The 21,501-nt window shown below is 46.3% G+C and overlaps 1 protein-coding gene across 6 annotated transcripts in view; it reads right to left on the reverse strand.

Moving 5' to 3' along the window:
• B3GLCT (beta 3-glucosyltransferase) overlaps nt 1-21,501 on the reverse strand; it is a 150,291-nt gene that overhangs the window by 98,198 nt on the left and 30,592 nt on the right. For 5 of the 6 annotated variants that reach the window (XM_034758662.1, XM_034758658.1, XM_034758657.1 and 2 more), the window contains exons 3-4: nt 18,101-18,140; nt 161-270 (exon numbers count right to left, since the gene is read on the reverse strand). In XM_034758662.1, coding sequence (XP_034614553.1) covers nt 161-270; nt 18,101-18,140 — 150 coding nt within the window. Of the gene's footprint in view, nt 1-160; nt 271-12,617; nt 12,680-18,100; nt 18,141-21,501 lie in introns of those variants that run through there. The other variant, XM_034758661.1, reaches the window with a different exon arrangement.

Below are 21,501 nucleotides of genomic sequence, written 5' to 3' on the forward strand. Positions count from 1 at the left end.
CAATTTACAGCTCTCTGATATAGATTAATGCACTATGTAGACAAGCCATGAGATAGGCTAACAAAATAAAATGGATTATAAATATAGGCTCAGTAGAAAGGTAGTAAAATATTGTACAGACATATGCAAGCAGCGCGCAGTAGATTTTATCTACACATACCTTTCCAAGCACTTCAGCCTGTTTTAAAATATTGCGCTCTAAATCTTCTGCTCTTTTTGAATGAAAAGAGTTACTTTGACTCTGGATGACAAATACAATTTCTTGTAATTCTGTGAACAAGGAAATAAAAATATTTAAAGAAAACAGAAATAAACATAAGTGCCGCACCACTGCTAAAGAGAACTTTGAGGGGGAAAAGCAAGACATATAATCATAACTGATTTATTTAATTAATAATAAAAATGCATAAACATACATACAATTGTTTTATTTTCTTAAACAGCCCCAGTTTTAACTGTTTGTATGAAAGTAGAACACTAAATTTGTCATGGTATTATAATATTGCCAACCTTAAGAGATCAAAAATCATGAGACTGGCCCACCAAAACATGAGATTTTAAAACCCATCAAAACATGGGTTTTAGTCTGTCTTATATTAATCACATAAGCAATAATGTCATAGTAAAAATATGGAATTGATTTAGCCTTTTGCAAGAAGCAACACTTCCCTAACCTCCTCCCACTTCTCTACCCGAGACTGGGCAGCACTCACTGAGCCCCACCACACATGCTCTTCTTTGCCCATCACTATGACAGACCATCCTCCTCCTCCACTCTCCTCTCCACCCCTCTCCTCCTGTGCCCCCCTTTCTCCTGCACCCCCTAAATCCATCACCTTTTCCCTCTCATTCCCACTATCTACCTTTCACCGTGACTATGCTGCTCCTCACAGTCCATATGTCCCGACTAGCCTGCTGAACCCCAGAGTGGCAGCCATCATGCCTGAGGATATGGCTTCAGTCTCACTGAAAACAATGGGAGATGGCAGTCACTTTTATTAAGGGCAGCCTCATTTCAACTTGCAGATTGTCACTTCCCTGCAGTCTACCATCTTGCGGTCTTCAGTTCCACTGACAATAATCAGAGATGGTGGCCATTTTGAATAAGGAAAAATTAATCACTTGGCAGCCTTTCATCTTGTTTTCATGAGACAGGTAAAAAACCTCCTCCAAAACTGATAAAAACAACATGAGTTGGCAATACTGGTATTACATCAGGCCCCAAGCAGTTCTATCGATATGCCTGTAGCCACAGCATTGCTGAACAGCTGAACAATGCTGTTGGTGCACCACAGGGAATGCATTATGTACAACCACCACCTAGATAGCACCTACAGAACTGCCTCTCTGTTGAAGGGGGTATGCATTCTAATTTTAATATCCTGCAAGACTAGCTTGGAGAAAATAAATATTCTTAATTTACTTTAAAAAAAAGGGGAAAAACACTTTTATATCACATTATCAAGACAACCTATCAGACTATGGTGTCACTTTTAAGTCCTGTGGGATAAAGCTGCTAAGATAACCACAGAATTGCTACAAGAGGAAGGAGTGAAGATGGGAGACTAACTCCTAAAGAAAGGCGGAGAAATGGAAGGAACGACAATGAAAGAGAGAAAAAAGAAGAAGTAATTTCAAGGAAAAGAAAAGATAAACTATGTGAACAAAGAGCACAGAGAAGAAAACAGCGTCAGAAAAGAAAACAGTATCAGAAAAACTTTTAACTAATGCAGTTTCAACTCAAAATTTCTGCTACTGTAATCCAAGGAAGAAATATCCAGGTTAAATATCTATTTATTAATCCCTCCTCCACACCAAATCACATTTGTTATTGTTATAGTCCTAGGACTCAGAGAGTTGTGTCCTGGGGGGTAGCGGAGGATACCCTACCCCAAATTACAGGTTATATGATATGGAGACCTGTAACCCCTGCACTGGAACCAATTAAATGCCTGGTATACATGGGCAGCAGGTATCAAAGGCCGGGGGAGGCTGAGCCTCCCAAAACAGTCTTCTGTGGCCCTGCCCTTGCTCCATCCCCAGGCTCCCTCCTGCTTCCCAGCGCTCTGCAGCTCTTCCCCATGGCCTGGGCCCTCGGCTGGGGCTAATGGGGACTGGCCTGCGGCCATGGACTACAGGCGGCTGGAGCCAGTGCACGCACCTGGCACTGCAGGGCAGGAGGCACTGGGGACTGTGCCGCCTGCCTGGCATTCTGGGGCTGGAGGTGCTAGGCTCCGGTAGGGGCAGGGCCTCAGGCACAAGGGGCGGGGCGGGGGCTAGCCTGCCTGAGCCCGTGGTTCACCTGCCGCCCATGCTGGTATAGGAAAGTATGGGTAATAAGCAGGTAGCGACCCTCCCGTGTTAAAGTTATGGCCTGCCGCTTAATTCCATATATGTGTCTGTCCTCACTTTGCCGCTGTGTCCACATCAATGTTAGTTCTTTTCATACTTGCCTCCATCCATGACTCTGAGACCACCTCCGTGACTCGTTAAATGTGCAACCCTAACTCACTCCATGTCGGGCTTTGACAAGTTTGTGCTCCTGGTGTAGTGGAAGGCATAACTATGTTGGGGCCAGAGCAAGCTTTCAAGTTTCACAGAGCTCTTCCCATCTGGGGACGGTAACCGGAGCATCTAAGCTAAATACAAGTTGGGACAAATTGTTACCCATAAGGGGTTCAGGCATACTTGTCTCTCATATCCTGGGACCAACACAGCTACAACAACACTGCAAACAACTAATAACTATAGTTATCCCCTGATGTCCTTCATTTCTCCCTCACAGCCTTGTTTTACCTCCAGGCCCACCGCACACACACACAAAAAAAGATAGTGACTTCTTGAAAAGAATCTGCAGTGAAAGGTTAGGAATATAAATTATTTGCTATCTAAAAGCATACATTTTCAGTGCACAGATTTACACAACTTCCATTGATGTTAATGGGAGTCACAAGGCTAAATCTGTATGTATGCCTCTGAAAATATATCCCTAGAGATGAATAATGAAAATTAGATAGCTTTATACAATTACTAATTTAGTAGTAGATTTATAGATATGGCAGTGTCTGAACTAGACAGTTTTACTTGTAGCACATTTAGCAGCAAATGGGGATGTACTGGAGAAGAACGCTCCCTAGGATGAATCCAATATCTACTTTGCTGTTTGTGCACTGGAGACTTCCTTGGAAGTATCCTTTACTAGAGTAAGCAAATGCATAGAAAACCCCATTTAAAGGAATAAAGAAATACATTTTTTAAAAAAAATTCAATGCATATTTTTATATAAAAACAAAACAAAACACTTCATGATTAATACTTAGCAGACCTATTAGTATTTTAGAAGGCCCCCTTCTCCTCCTGACTTGATAAGAACTATTTCACTGCTTGAGAAATAATTGGTTTACTACCATGTCACTTTTCCTTCTCTTGTTCTTTTTATGTATCTTTTTTGTTTTCCCTCAGACATAAAAACTATCATTCAGCACCTTAAATTTACAGGAATCCTGTTTCTTACTGTTGGTAAGAAAATTATCTTCCCCGTAGCAACTTAATAAAAATCATATTATGCAAGCCTTCTTACAAAAGCAAAGTGTTGTGCTCAGTTTTGCTTGAGATGTAATTGCTCACGTGTCTGAACAATAACTATTTTACTGTGATTATTTGTATTGCCAATCAGGAATTGGGGCACCATTATGCGAGGCAATGTACACTCCTAACAAAAAGGCTATTCCTGTTCCAAAGAGTTTACATTCTAAGTAGGAGCTCATTACTGAAAAGCTTTACTACATCTAGCACTGTGCTCAGAATTATCACTGCAATGCCCCAGGCACTGCCATACCAGAACAGACCAATGACCCTGCATCTGGTACCCTATCTTTGAGAGCTGTCAATACCTGTGCTTCAGAGGATGCTGCAAAGTCACTTAAAATATTCTGTGCAATAATAAAATATAAGAGTAACAATTCTCCCTGACCCCTATTAGCATCAATATCTCAACATCACAACAGATCTCATAGCTAAGCAGAGTTGAGGTTAGGTAGGTAGTTGGAAGTGCCTTCAGTAATGCATGCTTTAGAAAACCCAAATGTCCATTCAGTAAAGTGACACACTTCCTTTTGAATCAGTATTGAACAAGTGCTTAAACATGATGGAAGGGGGGAATGATACCAAAAGAGGCATCTTTCACATGAGAAAAAAATAGGTCCTTACTGCAATTAAAAGTCCAACAGTAATTTTTACAACAGGTAGGAATGCAAATGTCCTCTAATCTAGGTAATTAGATTACCTGCACTCTAAAACAGGGTTTATCAACATGTGGGTCACAACCCAAAATTGGGTCACCAGAATGTTTCCAAGAGATGCACAGCATCTCCTGTCCTACGGGCTGGCTGGGCTTGCCACCCCATTCCAGGCACTGCAACCTCTGGGATCACAGCACCACTCAGGTTTAGCCCAGCGGTCATGATGACGGGAGTCCGGATAGACCAAATTTGAGTGAGGGGCACTGCAATCCCATGAGCCAGGTCACAACTCCACTCACACAAATTTTGTCAAGTCAGGAGGACGGGGCCAAACCTGAGTGGCACTGCAACCCCAGAGGTTACAACCCCTGAGAGTCAAGCCCAGCCAGCCCCACAGCACAGGAGCTTCAGGAACTGCCATTGTGGGGTGAGTACTGGACAGGAGCCAACACCCCCACTCCCCCGGGGACAGGATCCAACTGAAACCACCCCAGGGCCTCCACCCTCAGACAATTTACTGGGTTGCAACAGGCCATAAACATTTACAAATGGGTCCTGAGCCCAAAAAAAGGTTGAGAATCACTGCTCTAAAACTAGACCTGAAGTTGGTTTTGAACAGCTGTATATAGTGCTGTGTACTGTAAGCGCTCATAAGTCAAACAGGAGATGAATCTACCTCAATGGCTGGAGAAGAGAATAATACATTTATAAATATGTTGGGTAAAGTGTAGTGGGATTTTTCTGGATGAAAAGTGGAATATAAATGTATGATTCATCACTCCAGCTGGATATCAGCTCATACCCTACAGCATGAGGATTAAGAGAGTTAGTGTAACTGCAGACATTATTCTCATAAATATAAATGTCTACTTCTCTTCTATTTTTGTCTGCAGTGTTGTTGTAGCAATGCTGGTCCCAGAATCAGAGACACAAGGTAGATGAGGTAATACACCTCTACCTCGATACAACGCTGTCCTCAGGAGCCAAAAAAATCTTACCGCGTTATATAGAACTTGCTTTGATCTGCCCGAGTGCGCAGCCCCTCCACCCCGGAGCACTGCTTTATCACGTTATATCAGAATTCGTGTTATATCGGGGTAGAGGTGTATATTTTATTGGACCAACTTTCTAATCTCGCAAAGTTATTTGCCTCAATATAGTAAAAGCTGTTTTATCCACTTTTGGGGAAATGGGGGGTGCCGGTAAGTGAAAAATGCCAGTTAACTAAGAGGGAGGGAGTTTGGGTGCAGGAGGGGGCTCAGGGCAGTGGGTGTGAGCGCAGGGTGCCAGATCTGGGGGGCGCTCACCTTGGGCGGCTCCCCACAAGCGGCAACCTCTCCTGGCTGCTCCGAGGCAGAGGCGCAGCAGGCAGCTCCACGCACTGCCTCCGCCCCGAGCACTAGCTCCAGAGCTCCCATTGGTTGGAAACCGCAGCCAACGGGAGCTGCGGGAGTGGTGCTTGCAGGCGGGGGCAGCACGCAGAGCCACCTGCCGCATCTCCGCCTAGGAGCATGGGAACGCTCTCCGAAGCAAGGGAATTGGTCCATGGGATCTGCGCCAAGAGGATGATCGGTGGGAGGGTGAATTGTGCCGGTAGTATGGAGACCAGCATCTCCCTCTAGGACAATGGCTCTCAAACTGGGGATCATGACCCTCAGGGGGTTGCAAGGTTATTATATGGGAGGATGCGAGCTGTCACCCTCCACCCAAAATCCCGCTTCGCCTCCAGCATTTATAATAGTGTTAAATATTTTTTTTTTTAACGCTTTTAGTTTATAAGGAGGGGGTCACACACAGAGGCTTGCTGTGTGAAAGGGGTCACCAATACGAAAGTTTGAGAACCGCTCTCTAGACAATCCGCGTTGAGATGGCAGGGACCGCGATCGCGGTGCCCATGGCTGAGGACAAGTCCCAGAGGATCTGGGCTGCAACTCTGGAGATCTGCGGTGTGAAGGTAGAGAATGCTGCTTTGTTTCGGGGATCAGCAGCACTTCACTGCTCGCTGAAGGGTCTTAGCAGCTGGCTTGTCCTTGTGGGAAGCCTTTGCCGATTCATGCGGCATGTGCTGCATTGGCGGCGTGGGCGGAGGCCTCTGCTCTGTCGGCACCAGGGGAGCTGGGGAAGGCGTCGGTGCCATCTGGGGTTTAGGTCCCATACCACTACCTGGAGTCAGTGGTGGACCTTTTAAGGAGCTAAGGGTCCCAACCAGGGAGGCACGAATACATGGCTCCAGAGTGGCTAGGCAGCCCAAAGCAGGTCCCTTGCCCAATGACCCATGGCCCTTCTTGCCTGGTGCCAGGGAGCCGTGCTTTCTCGCCTTCTTTTTGGGCACTGGTGATGGGGAACGGTGCCGGGCAGAGCCCTGTGCCGGTGGCGCACTGAGGCCAAGGTACTCGGCGAGTCCTGACAGGACGGCACGGAAGCCGGACGAAGGGCTGACTCCATGAGGAGAGCCCGTAAATGAATATCCTGCTCTGAGGCGGGGCCAAAAGTTTTTACAAATACAGCACTTATCTCTCACGTGTGATTCCCCCAAGCACTTGAGGCAGCTGCTATGGGAGTCACTTACAGGCATAGGCCTGTTACAGTCCGTGCAGGGCTTAAACCCGGGAGACTGGGGCATGCCCCACCTGCGACAAAGTCCCCGCTGGGACTCTAACTTAACTACTAACTACACTTAACAAGTGCTTAATACTAATTACTATAAACAAACTATTTACAAGGGTCGAAGTCAGTAAAAACAAAAACCACTAGCCCTGGCTATGCAAGGAAAGGTGCTCCGACTAAATACCATGGGCGGTAAGAAGGAACTGAGAGGCCGTAGGGCCAGCGGCGCCTGATATACCGACGTGTGAGTGTGGCACTCAAGGGGGCGCTACTGCCGACCCTATGGATACCACTAAGGCAAAAAGCTCCGATGACCACGCACACACCTAGAATGGAATTGACGTGAACAAGCACTCGAAGAACTCTATTTTCCATAGAATTAATATAAACAAAAAAATCCTCAAATCAGCCCTAAATTTGCTACTGCAAACCTGAAATTCTCAACCACAATGAACATGCTTCTGAAAGCAATCTCTCCCATTCTTTATTCTAAAGACAGTATTTTATATACCTAATTCCTCACATTCAACTAATTCTTGGCTGAGTAGTTGGCAATTTGGTATTAAGCATTTTTGCCCAGATACTGGGTCAGTACCCCTTGCATGCATATTGAGTAAAAATGAATTTGGTAAAAATCTATTATTACTGGGGTAAGTAGATTGGCCACTATGGCAAGGTATCTGTTTAAGGATTGATCCAAGGAGATAAAATACAGACCCTAAGAAATCAATTTTAGTAATGGGAATATCAGAGGCTCACAATGAGGGCTCAACTGAGACCACTTTGCATACAGCCACAGACTGTCTGAGCAGGTTCAAAGTGAGTGGACCCATGTTTAGGAGGGAAGATAGTTCCTATGCAGCATTATGTGAGCTATCAGTTGTTGTGGGACCCTTGCAAGTTCCAGGGGAGATAGCAATGGTAGATGGTGTGGAAAATAGTACCTTATAGAAGCCAGATGCTATTGCCCCCAGCTTCACATAACGAGTTTCTTAAGAAAATGACATCGTTCTTAGATAAAGAGGAAAATGGTGCAGTCCCAGCCTGATTGGCCCCCTCTAGAAAATGAAAAATATTTTCAGGGGCTGTGGTTGCATTGCCTGGGGAAGAAGGATTTGAACACTGGTTGGAACATACTACCAAAATGCCACAGGGATGGCAGGTACCAGATGCTGAAAAGCGAAAGCGTCTTGGGGGTCCCGCATTATATGTGGTGCACTTGTTGAATATCAACAGACCTAATTTTAGTGTATTTGACTATCTGAGAGCTCAATTGTACTTTTGAGGGAATGGAAGGTGCTGAGGACCTCTATTTTTAAGGTCCGTAATACCAACCATCAAAGGAGCGAGTCTCAGCTTATATACAGGGGCTGGAAAAAATGTTACAGTGAGCCCTGGGGAAGGGAGCAGTGTCTCCTGAGCAAATGGACCATAGTAGGCTATCCCAAATTTTAAAGAAGTACATTATATAATGAGCTGATCCTACCCAAACTTCAACTCAGGGAGCAGCAAGAGAGTCCTCCTGGCTACACTCAGCTGATCAAGGATATCCAAGAGGAAGAGTAATGACAAGCTGCCTCCTCCAGCCCCCTCGTTTCCCACCATCCCCCGGCTCCGCTGCTTCCCCCCTGTTGCCCCTAGCTCCCTTCTGCAGTCTCACACACCAGGCTCACCCTGTTCCTTGCCTCTTGACCACGGTGCCTGGTAATGCCAGCCCTGCTAAAGCCCAGAGCAGGAGCCCCTCGGCTAGACTGGGTGGAAGGGGGTGTGTGGCTGAAGCCCGGAGCCTGCTGCCAGAGCCCCAAGGCTGAAGCAGGGGTGGGGGGAGCTGAAGCTCACCCCTGGAGTCCCACAACTGAAGCCCGGGGGGAGGGGGGCACAAGATAGGGTGAAGGCCACCGCTGGAGCCTCCGGTTGAACCAGGGGAGGGGGACTGAAGCCCACCCCTGGAGTCCCGTGGCTAAAGGTGGGAGGGGCCTGAACCCCTCCCCTGGAGCCTTTGGGCACTGCAGGGAGGGGCCACTGCTTTGCCCTCTTCCCCATCTCTGCCCAGGAGGCGGTCATGGCCACAGGAAAATGCCATGGTGGCCACATGCGGCCACGGTGATCACATTTTAGGAACACTGGATTAAGGGGATGTACTCCAGACCCATAGAACAGAAACATGACAATCCCTTGGAGCCTTTTGAAGACAGATGGGACAAGAAATGTGAAAAAGCCTTCAGTTAGCTTATTGTTTAACCCATGCTCCAGTCCTCATATTTGCTGACCTAAATAAACATTTTATCTTACACATAGATGCCTGCTTGGAAGGTTTGAGAGCAGTCATGTACCAGGAAAGTGAGAGCAAACAGAAACCTGTGGCCTTTGTGAATCATGGACTCTCTGATAGAGAGACTTGCTATCCTATCCACAAGTTAAGTATTTCTGGCCTTTAAATGGCCTGTCACAGAAAAAAATTGTGATTATCTATATGAGGCTCAATTTCAGATATGGAGTGACAACAATCTCTTGATATAAAAATAAGTGCTAAACTGGATGCTACAGGAAAAGATGCATGGCCATATTGGCTTGTTACGAGTTCAGCCACCAAAACGAATCTGGGAGAAGTAACAGATGCAAGCACATGGAACCCACGAACTCCTGAGATAACTGTGATCCCCCTCCGATGGTGTGAGGGCTATTTGCAATACAACGTGGTCAGGACCATTTTCTTAAGGATGTATAGCAGAAAATCTAGGTCTTCCTCCTGAAAGCGTGCCATCAGCCTTTGTGAACTAAATGGCATTGGAACAATCTCCTTTGCCTAGTCTAAATGCTGATTGGCAAGAAGCTCAAATGCAGGATAACGACATCTGTGACATCCTACTGACTAAAAAGAGAGGACAAACTCCAGACCACATTGTTCCAGCCCAGTATAGCTAAATTTCTATTAAGGGAATGGCAGAAGTAAAAACTGATTAATGGGATAGGATACTAAATAACCAAAGACCTTTTACAAAAATGACTAGAGTTACCAGAAGAGTACAGAGCACTAGCTAGGAGAGCACTGCACAATGACTTCTGACATTTAGGACTTGAGAAAACCTTGAACACTGTACAAAGTAGATTTTATTTCCCCTGAATGGTGTATGACCTTCACAGGAAATGGGATCATGTGCCCAGTGTATACAGAGGAAAACCTTACCCACCACAGTGGCATACCTGGAAAATATCACCAGCAGCAACCCACTGGAGCTAGCATGCATTGATTTTCTGTCTCTGGAAATGGACCAAAAGAATGTTGCCAACACCTTGGTCATGACACACCATTTTACATAATATGCACAAACCTGTCCAATCAGGGATCCCAAGGCTACTACAGTGGCCATAGTGTTATGGAAAAAATATTTTTCATGTATGGCTTCCCAGCTCAGATATTCTCTGACCAAGGACAGGATTCTGCAAGTCACTTTTTAAAGGTAAGAACCACTGCTCTAGACTACTCGGATGTGGGGTCAGGGATCCAACTCCAGTCCTTGATAAGTGATCCTGGCCCAACTCTGGGTCTTCAAAGTGCTTTGCTCAGTTATATAAAAGGCAATGAGCACAGGCAGTCTAATGGGCTTAATCTTGATGCAAAGAGGTTTGTGCCAGCATCTGTTTCATCTGAGCCCTCAGTTGAACAAACTCTGAATGTTGGACCTGACCACTTGGAGGAAGACATGGTTACTCACCCTGTGCAGTAACTGGTTGTTCAAGATGTGTGTCCCTATAGGTGCTCCACTATAGGTGCGTTGTGTCCCCTGTACCTTTGATCAGAGATTTCTCATGAACACCCAGGGATGCTCATACCAGCAAGCTGGTGGTTGTGGCCATCTCTCACGAGTGATACCAATCTCCTCAGAGATGTCCGGAAAAGAGCCTTTATAGGAATGGAGAATATAGCCTTGCACAGATATTTAGGAGACCAAGGCAAGATCTTCATCAGAATCCTCCTCTTCCTAATCACTCTAGTGGTGGAGCACCAGAAGAAACATGAGGTGAAACAGTTGGTACCAGGCAAATGTCCAAAGATTGGAAGTCCTTGGTACCAGGAGTACATTGGAGCCAAGCAAAGGTGAGTCGGGAGTCTCAGATACAGCAAGGTTTCAGAGAAAGCGAAACTCCTGCAGTAACAAGTGTGTTGTTGGTACCGTGTCCATGGCATGCGCCAAAGAGATAGTGGCTGAGGGAGTTGACAGTACCATGGATCTCGACTATTCCAAGGGGAGTTCAGTCAGAGCCCGAATTGGCTTCTTCAGGACTAAGTGAGAAGAGATAGAGCTTTTCTTGCTGCCTCACTTCACTGACAGTACCAATGACCTCTCAGAGCCAGAGACTTTACAGTCTTTGGGCTTGACAGTGCCCTCAGTAACTGAAGAACCAGCAACCTCGTGGGTACCGGGTCAGAGAGCAATGGGTGCAGAAGTGGCTGGAGTCATCAGAGACCACGACTTCTTTGGAGTAGATTCCCTACCTGGAGCACTCAAGGGACAGTCTTTGGCGGACTTACTGGAGGAAGATTGGGTCTTCCTCTTAGATGCCCCCGAAGAGTGCAGTTCGTAGACAGTGGACTTACTCAGAGACTGGAGTAGAGGGCCAGGGTCAGAGGCTGGGTGCAGCAAACTCCCCATCATGAAGAGTCAAAATTTGATCTCCCTGTTTTTTCTGGCTCTAGATTTTAATGCCAGACGGAAGTTTCACTTTTGGGAAATAGGAGATTCCCCGAGGCAACAGATGCACTGGGAGTGTCTGTCATTCATCAGGATTGCCTCCCAGTACAACAGGAAACATTCAAAACTGGGCAAACCAGGCAGTAGTTTTCTCCCCTCCTGGGAGTTTTGTCTAAAAGGGTATTAAGAAGAAAGCTATATAATTTTTTTTCAAATTAAGTTGTTGGGTTTTTTCAAAATCTACTACAGCTAAAGCTGCTACTAAGTGCTAAGTACTAAATACTACTAAAAACAACTATAACCACTAAAAGAGCTAAGGGGACAGAGTTAATGTTACACTCAATACAGACAACTGCTAAAACTCCATCTCAGGCCAAGGTGGTTGAGAGAGAACTAAGGCCAGTTCACCCATATAGTGCTATATAACAACAGCACAGAGCATGAGACTGAGTAACATGCACGCACAGGCCGAACGGATGCTGCTATGAGAAATCTTCAATCAAAGGAGCAGGGGGTGCAAGCACACCGAGAGTGGAGCACCCACAGAGACATTACTTGAACAAGGAGTGAAGGATCCCAATAACTTACTGTTAGATGATACTGATAGTGATATAGAGGGTGTTCTAAATACTTTGATACCTTCAGTATCAGAACACTAGGACAAGGATGTTCCTGTCTGAAATAAGCTCCGGGGAGCCTTCTCCCACAATAGCCTAGGGCAGTGGTTATCAACCTATTTACCATTGTGGGCTGGATATGCAGCTCTTTGTGTGTTATGTGTGCCACTTCCACACATATATATATATACACACACACACACACACACACAACCTGTATGGCCCTGAGGATGTCACATGGGCCACAGCTGTGTACTGACTGGGCCGCAAGTGGCCCGTGGGTTGAGAACCACTGGCCTAGGAAGTGGTTGAGACTGTACCAGTAGTGCCTAGTAAATAGAAGTGAGCAGGTTATTCGGCCATTAAAGCATCTAACCTATATTGCTTCAGGAGTTATGGTGAAGAACCCATTCATATAGCCCACAGGCTTGTGGTAGCATTGTGGAACATGTTCCTACCTGGTGAAAAGGTGATGGGAAAGGTTAAATGTGTGCAATCGTATTACGAAATCTGTGTAATTACATGTACTCCTGGTGGAATTCTGCGCCAAGAAATTAAAAATTCTGCAACAAAAATGCGCACAATATTTTAAAATTCTGCATATGTTATCTGTCAAAATAACACAATATAATCACACCAGTTTCAATTATTTTTGGTCATTTATTTAAAAATACCTGTCAGCAAGTATGTCTGTAACAATACAGACAACAAAAAAGATCCAAGAAATGTTTTTTGACAAATAGATTCCTTACCAGGCATATGAATACAGAACTCTGAGTAATAACTCATTTAAACTACACTACAGAACCGTATTTCCCACACCCCTCAGAAGCAGTGCAAAGGCTGGAGGAGTCAAGGGTAATGGAGGAGCTGAGGGAGAGGGAAGTAAATTGCTGAGAAAGTGCTTGAGTGTGAACTTGGACAGTTGTTGGGTATCAATGGGAAAAGTATGGAACAGGTTTTTTTGGGGGGTCGGAGAGGGTTTGTTAGGGAGCTTCCCCCATGCAGACCCTGGCTGACCTCTAGCCTCTCCCATTCAGTCAGGCACATCTGCCCCTATCCCCATGTGTTCCTGCACCCCCATGTGTCCTTGCACCCCCTGTCCACGTGTCCCTCCACCCCACTCAGATACCCACTCCCCCCATCCCTATGTGGCTCTGTACCCCCTCCCCCATCCACATGTGTGTCTGTGCCCCCCCCCAGCCTCTCCCTCCATGTCCCTGTACCCCCTCCCCCTGTCCCCGTGTGTCTCTGCACCTCCCTTCTCCCCGTGGCCCTGTGCCTCCACTCCCATTCAGCCCCTGCCCCAGTTTGCCCTCCCCCACTAGCTCTGATGAGCTCCTGTCTGGCCCTCCCAAGCACCCCATGATGTCTGTCCCCCCATAGCCCGTCTCTTGACCCGGTCTGCTGTGAAGAAAGCACTGCAGGCTCTCTTTTCCCTTGCTGGCAGGGAGTTGCTGCTCCGTTCTATCGCCACAGTGCCCTCTGGTGGGCAAAAGGCGGGACTGCAGCAACATTTCAGCAGCAACTTTTTTTTTTTGCGCAAAAAAAAAAAAATCTGTGGGGCTCATTAATTAAGCGCACACGCAGTACTGCAAAATTCCCCCAGAAGTAATGTTGAAAATGTGTAATTATACATTGATTTCATCTGCGTGGACTGCAAATTTCTGGATGGGAGGTGAGTGGAAGCCCAGCGGCCAGAAGCGTATAAGAAAAGGGAGGTAACTGGGTGAGCTGGAGAGCAAGGGAAGTCCACTGGGCAAGGCAGTACCTCATTTAAATATGAACTGTATTCTTTTCTGTCATCTGCTGGAGCGCAAGGGAAGTTGACTGACCAAGGAAGTAATTCGCTTACATATTAGCTGTGGCTAATTTGAAGACACTGGCATATAATTCGCCTACATTATGTACTTGGAACCAAAATTTTGGAGATTAACCTGTTGGGAACCACCTGGGCAAAACCTGGGTTTGGGGTCACACTGGTGAAGACTGATGTTTGCCAAGCCTGGGTAAGAGGCCCTAGGTAAAGCCTAAGTTCAAGGGGAGAGAGACTGCACATTCCTGGCTTGTTAGTGGAAATATTCCTCCGGGCAGTAGGTATTCTACTGTGTCCCTTAGAATTAGTCACTGATCCCTTTGCTCCTAAAACAGATGAGCTGAGAGCTGCAGTTGCCTTACGTAGAGAGAGCTCAACAATGGTTCCAGTAACCTGGCCAGGGGCAAGTAGAAGACAGAGCCCAGTCGCAGTTCCAGTCACCTGGCCAGCAGTGAGTAAAGTGGCAGCTTGGCCCACCAACAACCTCCAGCAGGAAAAAGCAGACAGAGCAGTTGTGAGGACTATAGCAGGAGTCGGCAACCTACAGCACGCGAGCCGATCTGAGTGGCATGCTGCAGCCCACCGAGAGGAGGAGGAGGAAGAGGGGTGGAGGGGCCGGAATGCACCATGCTGTGGGAAGAAGGGGGAGGGGGAAGCTTGGCTGCCGCAGGATCAAGCTTCTGCCTCCTGCCCCTGCAGGGGAGAGCAGTGTGGGGGGTCCCGGTCCCCCGCCCCACTCAGCCCCCCCGTCCACTACTCTCCCCTGCGGGGGCAGGAGGCAGAAGCTTGGTCCTGCGGCAGCCAAGCTTCCCTTCTCCCCCGCTTCTTCGCACAACGTGGAGCATTCCGGCCCCTCCTCCTTCCAGAGGAGCAGAGCCAAGCGCAGCGTGCTGGCTGCGCCGTAGAGCAGGCAGAGAGAGGTAGGGCCGGGCCTGGGGGAAGGGGGTGGAACAGGTCATATCCCTCCCATCCCCCTGCCATGAGCCGCTCAGGGCAGGGGGCTGGGAGCACCCCCACGAGCCGAGCACCCCAGTCTTCTGCCCTGCACCTCCCCACCCCAACACACACCCATCCTTCTTCCCTGCACCCCCACAGCCCCATTCCTCTGCCCTGCATCCCCCCCACACACCCCCCAGCCCTCTGCCCTGACCTCGAGTTGCCCAACACCCAGCCTTCTGCCCTGCACCTCCACACCCCCCAGCCCTCTGCCCTAACCTTGAGTCCCCCCACAACACCCAGCCCTCGGCCCTGAACCCCCCACCCAGCGGGCTGAGCAGGCTGGTGACGTAAGATCAGCATTTTAATTTAATTTTAAATGAAGCTTCTTAAACATTTTGAAAACCTTGTTTACTTTACATACAACAATAGTTTAGTTATATAATATACTTAGAGAGAGACCCCTTCTAAAAAAAACATTAAAATGTATTACCGGCACGCGAAATCTTAAATTAAAGTGAATAAATGAAGACTCGGCACACCACTTCTGAAAGGTTGCCTACCCCTGAACTATAGTAAAGCAAAGGAGTTTCCAGTCTACACAGGCCTAAAGATTCTGGTGAGATCTCCTTGTCCTAGCTGCTGAAATTATTACAGCAGGAAAGGTGGTAAAGACCCAAAGCTGCCCAAGAAACAGGGACCTTGATTTTCCTGTAACTCCTGGACCCTTGAACTATGAATGGGGAAGTTGGGAGGCAGGAAAACTGCACCAGCCACTCAGGGCTCAATCATAAGCGCCGAGTTTCTAAATGTGCTCCCCTCGGCTCCGTCCAGGCCCTGCCCCCACTCCATCTTTCCCCCCAATACCTCACCTTCACCCTGCTTCTTCCCATCCCCACTCAGCCCCTGCCCCACCTCTTCCCGTCCCACCTCCTCCCTGCTCAGTTCCGCCCCCTCCCCTGACATGCTGCGCCCTTGCTCCTCCCCGCACAGCATTTCCTGAAACTGCAAAACACTGGGAGGAGGGGGATGTGCTGATCGGCGGGGTCCACCGGGGGCGCAGGAGGCACTGTGGGGAGGGAGAGCCGTTGATAGGGGGCTGCCGGTGGGTGCTCAGCACCCACCATTTTTTTCCCCATGGGTGCTCCAGCCCCAGAGCACCCACGGAGTCGGCGCCTACACGCTCCATTATTCAGGACTGTGATTTATGCACACCGAAGTAGCAGGTGTTAAATTGCAATGTTTGTCCCAGTTCAGCCTGACCTTTTCCTTTCTTTCCACCAATAGAGTTCCTTTCTTTAAACCTCTCTTGAATGTGCTTGCGAGCAGGTACAGATTTGCCTATCAAAGATGCCCAGCATGGTTCCCAGGTCACTGGGTGGGGGCTCAAGCCATAGTTAAGCCAACTGTAGAGAACCCCCTAGTAAGAAAGACCAGTCCTTGTTGCTCCCGACACCATTGGCAGGAGGATTACAGGCACTATTAATTTTCTTAAAATCCATTTTCCTAGACTCAGAATCCAAGAATGTGTGTCATAAATATTTGGCTTTGGTCTTCTGTTATGCCATCGCAAATCAATGAGCAAAAGCAGTAACAGCAAGTTTTGTTTCATACCTTTGTATTTACAGCAATAATAGGTTTGGCATGAGAACGATACCAGTTCTTTTTCAGCAGCTTCCCAAGAACTTGGTGACTGAGCACTATTTGGTATTCATATCTTTTTTTTATGGCCAGGATATTGGAGCGTGTGAAAAGTGAGGGTAAATTTTGAGGTGTAGGGGGAGTATGTGGTACTTCAAGTTAGATATAAGCTCCAAGCACAAAATTTAGATAACCTTTGAGTCCTCCTTTATTCTCCTAATGTTTGTGGGTGTTGAGAGCTAGAGTTTTTTGTTTGATTGAATCTCATCAAATTACAGCATATTTGTGGCCTCAAATAAGAGGCTCTAATGGGCTGGAGTTCTTTACAGTCTGTTATGAAGGTGATGCTGGGTGTCGTCTTCAGGTTGGTGTCCTTAGTGTCTTGAAGCAGTGCTCAGTCACCAAGTTCTTGGGAAGCTGCTGAAAAAGAACTGGTATCGTTCTCATGCCAAACCTATTATTGCTGTAAATACAAAGGTATGAAACAAAACTTGCTGTTACTGCTTTTGCTCATTGATTTGCGATGGCATAACAGAAGACCAAAGCCAAATATTTATGACACACATTCTTGGATTCTGAGTCTAGGAAAATGGATTTTAAGAAAATTAATAGTGCCTGTAATCCTCCCGCCAATGGTGTCGGGAGCAACAAGGACTGGTCTTTCTTACTAGGGGTATAGTTTCTGGATGGCTACCAAGACTCAATTACAGGGAAGTGGCCCAAGGAAATGTAATTAGTTAAAGGGACATGGCTCGTGGCTGCTACTTAGAGGGCTGGGACCTGGAGTAGTGGGTGGGCCAGGGTCTCTCCCCCCACTCCAAACAGCCATTGGGGAAGTGGCTTTGCCCTGAGAGAAGAGAGTTTAGACAGGCCCAGGGAAGGGACTGTACGTGGACCTGTTACGGCCCCCCCTGGAAGGGGGCTGAACTGAGATTGACCCAGCTGCAGAGCTGGGGTCACAGAACTAAAGGGCAAGTGAAGAGCCTCCAGGGATGAAGCCCTGGGGGGGGGGGTCTGTTCCATCCAGAGCAAGCACCTTCACACATTAACTGACCAACGAGTGTATTGAGATAGGACCTGTTGGTCAGACTGAGGACCAGAGCCCGGGGAGAGCTACAGAGACATTGCCAACAGAGGGGTACCGTGATGGGCCCAGTCGGATTGTTAAAGGACTGAGCCCGGGGAGGCTGTAGGACTTTTTGGACTTACACCCCAGAAAGAGTTTGTTTGTTTGCAAACAGATTGTGTGTGTGACTTAGTGGGAGGGCTGAGTCACCAAAGACCCGCCTGACAAGCCCAGCAACTCAGGGGTCGCTGTGAGCCTAGAAATTGAGAAACTGCAGGCACGCACACACTCGACCGGGGTCGCCCATTACAGATTCACTATCATGGTTAAGCATAATCTAAGCATAACTGTACTTTACTAGTAAAGCAGCTATAAGTAAACAGAAAATAAGCATTACACAAGATCACTGACAGAACATGAGGATATATACATTTCAATATGGGACTACTATAGCTTTGACTAAGAAGAATTTGTTTACTTACCTATGTTTATTTTATTTGATTTTCCACTTTTTTCAGACTCCTGTTTTAAGAAAAGAAAAAACCATGAGGATGCCGACAAAAATCCTAATGTTTGCATACAGAGATCTAAATAATGAAGTGTTCAGCAGGTTCTATCTGAATTCTTAGCATGTTTTAACACACTCTAGGATAAAAAAAACCTAACAAGTTTTTCAACCCTCAGGGACAGCTATAGAATAAGGACATTTTCTACATGGTCATACAATGACTGAAGCAAGGTATTTGCAAATTTAAAGAATTACTGAAAAGCATTATATAATGCTTATTTCTTACAAATCTATACAAATTATAAAAGGTATTTGTTATTACTGTAAGCATTTTACTTTTTTTTTTAAATGTCCTTCGTGGATACCAATTGTGACTAAACATATAAAAAGGTACAAAATACAGAAAAATCATAGCAAATTCAGGAACACCTCATTCATATGTGATCAGCTACCACATGTCTATTGAGATAAACAAGGTGGATGAGGTAATACCTTTTATTGGACCAATTTCTGTTGGTGAGCAAGAGAGAACCTTTCAAGCCACAGAGCCCCTTTTCAGGTCTGGGGAAGGTACTTCCAGCATCACAGGATAATGCAAGGTGGAACAGAGGGTTTAGCTTAAATAGTTAGCACATATTGTAAGGGAACATTCAAGGTAAAGTGGTCCGTTAACACCTCTGCAGTCATAGGACAAAAAGAGGGGTTTAGTGGATTACAGATTGTTGTAATAACCCATAAATTAAGTGTCTCTGTTCAGTGAATGATTTTTAGGGTCTATCAGAGTAATGAATTTAAGCTCCCAGGCTTGTCTTTTGGAAGGGTTGTGTAAATTTCCTTTGAGGATGAGGACGGATAGGTCAGATATAGTGATCGCTCTGTGAAAAAACAATGAGGAGTCCTTGTGGCACGTTAGAGGCTAACAAATTTATTTGGGCATAAACTTTCGTGGGATATAATCCACTTCAACAGGTGCATGGAGTGGAAAATATGGTAAACAGGTATAAATATACAGCACATGAAAAGATAGGAGTTGCCTTACCAAGTCGGGGGTCAGTGCTGACGAGGCCAATTCAATTAGGGTGGAAGTGACCCATTCCCAACAGTTGACAATAAGGGGTGAATATCAACAGAGGGAAAATTATTTTTTGTAGTGACCCAGCCACTCCCAGTCTTTATTCAGGCTTAATTTGATGGTGTCAAGTTTGCAAATTAATTCCAGTTCTGCAGTTTCTTGTTGAAGTCTGTTTTTGAAGTTTTTGTTGTTGAAGAATTACGACTTTTAAGTCTGTTATTGAATGTCCAGGGAGATTGAAGTGCTCTCCTACTGGTTTTTGAACATTACAATTCTTGATGTCTGATTTGTGTCTGTGATGTACCCCTCTGGTGTTATCTGGACCGGTGATCTGCTAGGCCTCTACAATCCTTGCCTCTGGGAGCCAGCCTTACCCTGCTCTGCTGTGAGAACCCCCATTCCTAGGCTGATCATGCACAGCCTCTGGCATGTAAGCTGCTCCCAGCTACTTGCAAGCGAATGACACTAGCCAATATCTCTGGTCCCAGAAACAACCCTAGGAACCTCCGTCTTGCAGTGTCCGGTTATGCCCACTGGACGCTGCAAACTTATATAAGTTAGTCAATTTAACAAAGAAATTGATATGTACCAGGCTTGTTATTCCAAGGGGAGCCTCTGACACACTTCAACCCAAAACACACTGCTTCAGGTAGAATAAACAAACAAATTTATTAACTATAAAGATAGATCTTAAGTGATTATAAGTCAAAGCATAGCAAGTCAGATTTGGTCAATGAAATAAAAGCAAAAGGCATTCTAAGCTGATCTTAACACTTTCAATGTCCTTACAATCTTAGGTGTTTCTCACAACAGGCTGGCTGGTTACTTTTCAGTCAGGCTCTCCCCTTTGATCAGCGCTTCAGTCGCTTGGTGGCGGTGGTGTCTGTAGATGTAGGTGGAAGAGAGAGAACATGGCAAAATGTCTCTCCCTTTTATCATGTCCTTTCTTTCCCCTTGGCTTTGCCCCCTTCCCCTTGCTTCAGAGTCAGGTGAGCATTACCTCATCAGAGTCCCAAACTGCCAAAAGGAAGGGGTTGACTTCCTTGAGGGTCTAACAGATTCTTTTGTTGCTGCCTAAGCCAGTGTCCATTGTTCCTGTGAGGCTGGGCTGGGTTTGTCCCATCCATGCCCTGACAAGGTGTGAACTGCCTCTCTGCTCTTGGCGAGTTTTTGCATGGGCTTGCTTTAAGACATGAGGAGACATTTTCAGACTCATAACTATATACATGAAATTATAACCTATAACCTTACTATAACATTACTGTAACAATTACTATACCATCACTCTAACAACCATGCTCAGTGCATTATGAGCCTTCTGAAGACACCCAACATGACAAACTTTGCATTGCATTGCACAATCATTTTATAAAGATGAACATGGGGGTGTAGGTGTTCCCCCGAGCTACAGAGCGTCATAGTGTCCATTTATTCTTTTGCATAGAGACCGTCCAGTTTGGCCAATGTACATGGCAGAGGGGCATTGCTGGCACATGAAAAGTGTTCACTCACAAGTGATGTGGTGTTTTTGTCTTATTTTCCTGTGTAATTTGAGGATATAGTAATTATCTGATTTCACCCACATAGTTGGTGATACCCACAGGGGCATTTAGTGCACTGGATATGGTACACCACATGTTGTGATAGGCATGTGTAGAACCCATGGATCTTGAAAGGTGTGTTGAACATTGCAGCAGATGAGATAGGAGTGCAGGTTTTGAATCCATGCATCTGAAGAAGTGAGGTTTTTACCCACGAAAGCTTATGCCCAAATAAATCTGTTAGTCTTTAAGGTGCCACCAGACTCCTTGTTGGTTTTGAATCTGTTGATCTGGCAGGGTCTAATGCCGCTTTGAGTTAGAATCATAGAAGATTAGGGTTGGAAGAGACCTCAGGAGGTCATCTAGTCCAACCTCCTACTCAAAGCAGGACCAACCCCAACTAAATCATCCCAGCCAGGGCTTTGTCAAGCCAGGCCTTAAAAACCTCTAAGGATGGAGATTCCACCACCTCCCTAGGTAACCCATTCCAGTGAGTCACTACCCATTTAGTGAAATAGTTTTTCCTAATATCCAACCTAGACCTCCTCCACTGCAACTTGAGACCATTGCTCCTTGTTCTGTCATGTGTCACCACTGAGAACAGCCTAGCTCCATCCTCTTTGGAACCCCCCTTTCAGGTAATTGAAGGCTGCTATCAAATTCCCGCCCCCCACTCTTCTCTTCTGCAGACTAAATAACCCCAATTTCATCAGCCTCTCCTCATAAACCATGTGCCACAGCCCCCTAATCATTTTCATTGCC

The sequence above is a fragment of the Trachemys scripta genome, chromosome 1, assembly GCF_013100865.1.
Source record: "Trachemys scripta elegans isolate TJP31775 chromosome 1, CAS_Tse_1.0, whole genome shotgun sequence".
NCBI lineage: Eukaryota > Metazoa > Chordata > Testudines > Emydidae > Trachemys > Trachemys scripta.